The 6,070-nt window shown below is 44.6% G+C and overlaps 1 protein-coding gene across 1 annotated transcript; it reads left to right on the forward strand.

The window, feature by feature from the left end:
• Positions 1-1,327: 1,327 nt before the first annotated feature.
• On the forward strand, positions 1,328-2,490 carry ascl1b (achaete-scute family bHLH transcription factor 1b). The gene has a single exon (XM_026311927.1). The coding sequence runs from the start codon at positions 1,479-1,481 to the stop codon at positions 2,088-2,090; it is 612 nt and encodes a 203-aa protein (XP_026167712.1). The 5' UTR covers positions 1,328-1,478; the 3' UTR covers positions 2,091-2,490.
• The last annotated feature ends 3,580 nt before the right edge of the window (positions 2,491-6,070 follow it).

The raw sequence follows: 6,070 nt of genomic DNA on the forward strand, positions 1-6,070 counted from the left end.
CATAAAACTTAGAGATCCTTTCCAAAGTTTGGGCACAGTTTTCAGTTCAGTGGAAATGTCAGTCCAAACTTGTGACACATATATTTTACATGTGTGATTGTGTATTTGTGACTTTGGTGAAGGTCAGATCATGTTTCAGTGACCAATTTATGCAAAGAACCAGAAAATTACAAACAGTGCCATCACTTTTTGTTTTCAACTGTAGCAGCATGTTCATACACGCTATAATTGTCCGCATGGGAACAGGTGCCTGCTTTTTTCTGCCGTCAGAGGTCGCTAGTGTCCCATTTTTTATCATATTGTCTTTCAACGCACTCACTGCCAGACTTTGCTGATAGGAAAACTTCAGTGAGCAAAATATATTTCGAAGGTCTTTTGACAGATGTTGACAGAATAAATCTAGATCTGAATTAAAAACAACAAATCCACTCTTGCCAAAATGAAAAGCTAGAGGATGTCTCTGCTGTGTTTAACTGTCCAGTCAGCTGTGGTGCTGAAATCCTGCATCGGTACATCTGCAACTGGGCTTAGCTTTCAGAGTTCGGTCCCCATGAGCGTGAAAAGTGTAGAAACCTAAAAGACTAGAGAAGTTGCTAAAGTCCAGTAAAGGATAAAGAGCTGCAGCCTACAGGACTGAGCAGGACTGAGGATGTGCGCGGCGCTGTGCTGACGACGGACATCTCTAATACGCTCTTTCGGACGCCAGTACGTCATAAACATGATGTTTACTTTAAATTACTCGCGTCCCTACGCCAGCTCTTTAATTGCCAATTATTGTGCTCGGAGACACGCTTGCAATTTATGGAGCTCTGTAAAGCTGTAGCCTGGATACAGGAGAGAGCGTCCTTGGCATTTATGAATGTAAAGAGCTGGAGGAGAAGGATTGCCGAGGGGGGAAGACTGATAATTTGAAGACTTGCCAGGGGTACATTGTCAAATTCAAAAGGCATTTGAAAGAACCAAACCATTCACTTTTTTATTCTCTGCTCTTTTTTTCTTTTCTCCCTCTTTTTTTCCTACTTTCTTTCTTTTCGCACGGTTGCAGGCCGTTTGAATCGACCAATGGGCCTTCAAGTTAGAGACATTGGAATGTAAATGAGCCCAGCGCGTGCTCCCGGCGCAGTGAAAGCTCGGGATTGTTTATTGAGCTCCCGGAGCCACGCGCCTGGCCCGGGGGAGTCGGCGTGCAGAAGAATCACACAGCGGGGGCGGGGCCTCGCGACGAAGCGTGCGTCTCCAAAAAGGGGTGGGTGGGGTGTGTGTTGGGGCGCGTGTTGAAAAAGAGGAGTGCTGCCAAAGTTTGGGTCAGATCGGCTCGTGGAGTAAGCAGTCAAGAGAGACTTGGACTAGAGTTAGCCACACGGTCCCCACGCGAAGGACACGAGAGCTGTGCACTGCCAACTCTTTGCGTTCTTCTTTCACCGTTTGACGCTGAGCTCGCCTTTTCCATCCATCATTTCACGAGAACTGTCAGCGAGATGGAAACTACAACCATCACCGCCACGCAGACCGCATTCACCTTTGGACTTACTGAAAGACGCGCAAGCATCACCCTGAACGCCCCGGCCAAGGACTGCACGGTCCCCGCTGTGCACACCAACAGCAGCGCTACCGGCTACCAAAGCAAAACCAAGGTGCTGAAGAGACAGCGCTCCAGCTCTCCGGAGCTCCTGCGCTGCAAGCGGCGCCTGAGCTTCAACGGCCTCGGTTACTCCATTCCTCAGCAGCAGCCCGTCGCAGTAGCCCGGCGGAACGAAAGAGAGAGGAACCGGGTCAAACAGGTCAACATGGGCTTCCAGACGCTGCGTCAGCATGTGCCCAACGGCGCCGCCAACAAGAAGATGAGCAAAGTTGAGACCCTGAGGTCTGCGGTGGAGTACATCAGGGCTTTGCAGCAACTTCTGGACGAACATGATGCTGTGTCGGCAGCTTTCCAGTGCGGGTTACCATCCCCAACACTTTCCAACAGCTACTCCGCCGACCCGGAGTCGCCTCACTCCACCTACTCATCAGATGAAGGTGGCTACGAGCCTCTGAGCTCTGAGGAACAGGAGCTGTTGGACTTTACAACCTGGTTCGACAGGTACTGAGGTCAGCCGCATCAAAGAAACCCAGCAGCGTTTGTACGTAAAGAGAAATGCTGGCAAAGACTGAGGCATCAGACCAGTCTTTCACTCAGTGCTTGGAAGTGATCTGTTGCCTCCCTCCCTCACCCGGGCTGCTTCTTCAGAAGCAAAGCAATAGTGAGAAAGAGAGAGAGAGAGAGAGAGAGAGAGAGAGAGAGAGAGAGAGAGAGAGCGAGAGCGAGTGTGAGTGGGGAAGAGGGAGTTTCTTGTTGAGCATAAATAGAGAAGGAGGAAGTTGGACTCGGTGTCACGTTGACGCGTGGAAGTAAAGAACCGCTGATGTTTTGTTTGAATAAGTGCAATTAATACGAGACGCAGCAGCGGGCTCTGCGGGGACGATGCTGTACTTCCACGGGACTTGTTTGATGAGTGTTTCAGCAGAGCAGCGACTGCCTTCCTCAGCTGCCACGTCTGTTGGAAGACAGATGACGCGTCAACAGACTTTTTCGTGATGTACACCCCCCTCCTCCCATTCATAACACAATTGTATCATACAACGAGCTGTTTTAACATGAAGACATATTTTTGTACTTTGAGTCAAACAATGTTCTTGAGCAACATCATGCCGCTTTTTCTGACAGTGTTGTGAGAAGCACCTGTCAGTAAAGCAGTGAGTTGGTATGAGTTGTGTGACTGGACAGCAATATCAAGGCTTCAACCTGTGACACACTAGTTTGTTTTTTGAATAGGTGGTGAGGAGACCTTCGTTAATTAATGTATGCACTTCTTCTCCGTTTCCAGTAGTAAAATGTAAATATTCGATTTTAACAGATATATTTTGTGTAAAACAGGTTTTATAAATAAAGATGGATCTATTTATATTAAATGACTTTGCAGTGGTTTTCATTGATAATAAGGTGTGTGTGTCTGAGAGAGAGAGAGAGAGAGAGAGAGAAAGAGAGAAAGAGAGAGAGAAGGGTGTAAGTGGCGGCGGTAATTGAGCAAACTAGGGAGCTCCTATTCAAAGCCCCTGTATGACCTTTTCCCGACTTGGTTGGGCACACGGGGAAAATTGCGCAGCTGGGTGAACACTCAATAACCATTATAGACGTGCACCTTCTACAGCGCTTTGTGTGCATTCAGGACGGGGAGATTAATATTACGTTTCATGCATTGCATTGTTTCTTTTGCATACTCTGCCTTTACCCAATAGCCCCGAGGGCCTGGAGCGAAGGGAGAGAGGGAGGGGGAGGAGGAGGGGCGCAATTCACTCCACTCAAAGGGTATAGAGACTTTGAAATACGGCCTGGGGAAAGTCAGGAAGACAATGAGTCGGGTCAAAATTCTTATTACCCGATTGAGATCAATCTAAATAAAACCTGGGGTCGTAGACTAGTTGCATCCCCAACTGTGTTTTTCATGGCACACACAGCCCAATCAAAAAGCCCATCTCCTGCGAAATGGGGTGCACAACACCCCATTGTGAGCACCATTGTGTTTGCTTTTGCGCCTCATTATGTGAATTATGGAAGATCTTCTATTGTAAATAAACACTGATGCCAAATTCACTGAGGCAGAATAGAAATAACGAGCTTAATTTCACCCAGTGCTCTCTGTGGGAATAGAAAATTGAGCACAAGAGATGCTGATTGACGCTGCCTTAGTATTTACATACATTAAAACAATATAGACTAGAAAGTACAAGACATTACAAGACATTATATATCAGCCAGCCTTACGCCCAAAAATGAAAATAAAAAAACAATTGAGAAAAATACTACTACTGGTGGGGGAGAACAGAATAATTGTGCAACTTTGAGATGTGTGGAATACGCACATGTGCCCCAGTCATTTACACCCTCACAGTGCAGCCTGCAGGTGTAAGCCACGTGCCTGTACTCAGTGACAAAGGCTGGTGCTCCCACTGGTTAATGGCATGTGAGCCCTGTCGGTGGAGGCAGTGACAAAATCAAACAAGTGATAAATGGCATTAATTACGTTCTGCTTTATAACCGCCTACGTCACCAAAACTTAAAAAGACAAATCAATGTTGGGCGCAAAATATCCCGCTGGTCCATTATTACAGGAGTGAAATGTTTTTTCTGATGTCCTTCAGTGTCAGCCAGAGGCCAGGGCGCAAAGTGAAAATAAGCGCTTGTCTCTTGTCCCGCTAAGATAAATGTGAAATTTTCTCCTCAGCCATACAGGGAGGAGCAGGAGCGAAACAGATTTATTCATGCCATTTTATCCAGGGGTCATTTTCACTTTGACAATACATAAAGGCAGTGTTAATTTTGACGTGATCAAATGCCGAATAATCTGTCACACGGAGCTCATTTATGCATGCGTTTGCGTGCGCAAGGCCGTAAACCATGGAGGACTATAATACAGGACTAAATCGACCAAGGGCTGATTTGCGAGAGGTCATCTGTCGCTCTGAAAGCAGTCATCAGAGTGCTTCGTGGGTTTTTAGGCCATTTTGCATGAAGAAGAAACCAGCCCTTCTTTCATTGCGTAAGCTGAGCATTACTGAACTAGTTCGGGTATCCAACATTCATTGTTTTAATGTTTTGAGCCCTTTGGTAAAAATGTTTATCAGACAATATTTACATGATAACAGTATAACTGCCACTATAATTTAGAAATTATATGCTCAGCACATTGATTTAGCACAAATTAAATTGTTTTTTGTGAAAACATCAAAATATAAAGTGGGCCAACTGCCTTAAAATATAAGATGACTCATCCCTTGGTGATTGGTTTGTTTTTCCCTCACCTGTTCTAATGTTAACAGGAACTGAGTTAACCTGGATTCAGTTTCCAGTAACAACTCCTTTTCAAACAGGAAGGATGTGTTGTTTTTCTTGCACAGCACATCTGCTATGAAGTTTGTGATGACTCAACTCCAGTTTTCATGGGGCTGGGGCTTAATTTTTGTGGTAGCTCTGTTGTCCTGTTTGTCCAAGGAAAGTGACTTACCTGACATATATGGATGGGCTTCTGCTAACATGCCAGTGATGTTTCTTTATAAACTTTGAGTTAAGTAAAGACTAAAGTGGGAAATTCATTCAGCTAGCACCTGAACCAATTGGTGATGAGTAGAAAAAAGTATCTAATCAAATGGCTGTATTAAAGGAAAGGATGCCATTGCTCAAGTCCCTGTAGCCTATGGAGAGAGAGAGAGAGACTTTAATGCCTGGCCCCTTACAGTGCAGAGATCAGTAGAGCAACAGGTACATCATAAACCACAAGTCAGATTAAAATGTCAGGTATTTGTTTTTATAACTTTGTGAAGTAATAAGTCAGGTTTCCCGACTTATTACTTCACATCACAATCAAACCTGTCTTTGGCTCAGATTCTTTAATTATTCACAATTATTACTGCAAATCAAATAAACAGTTTAATTCTGAGCTTAACAGACTAAGCCAGTACAAATGGATTTTGATGCATAAAACAGCTTCATTACTTTATGTTTTCCCCAAAAGTAAGCAACAGTGCATTGTTGTTATTTTCATTATTTTTTTGACGGGTGCAAATGACATAAACACACAAAGCTAAGATTGTTCTGTGAAATACTGATCGGAGCCACAGCTGTCAAGATGCAAATATGATAAAGGCAGTGCAGACAAAGCAGGGATGATGGGAGGCAGAGATAGAATGCTGATGTAGATGGATGGAGAGATGGTGCACAACCTTGAGCAATGCTTACTGAGGTGTTAATCTTTAAGCAGAGGCACAGGCATGTTTATAGTTAACATAGAAATCATGCTGAACTAATTTGGAGTAGACACACACACACACACACACACACGCACACACAAACAGAGCTGTGCAGCTGGTTCACAGACAAATCCGTTGACCCTTTGGCTATTGATTGATTAAAGTCTCACTTAGTAGTAGCACTTTGGAAACACCAATATTTCTACTAATCACCTGAGCGATCTTATGATCAGTCCACTCTCAAACTGGTGTACATGCTAATATCTACTGTAATAAATAAAGC

The sequence above is a fragment of the Mastacembelus armatus genome, chromosome 6, assembly GCF_900324485.2.
Source record: "Mastacembelus armatus chromosome 6, fMasArm1.2, whole genome shotgun sequence".
NCBI lineage: Eukaryota > Metazoa > Chordata > Actinopteri > Synbranchiformes > Mastacembelidae > Mastacembelus > Mastacembelus armatus.

What these genes read in the sequence shown, in the direction of transcription:
- ascl1b (XM_026311927.1), top strand. Translation starts at nt 1,479, where the DNA reads ATGGAAACTACAACCATCACCGCCACGCAGACCGCATTCACCTTTGGA.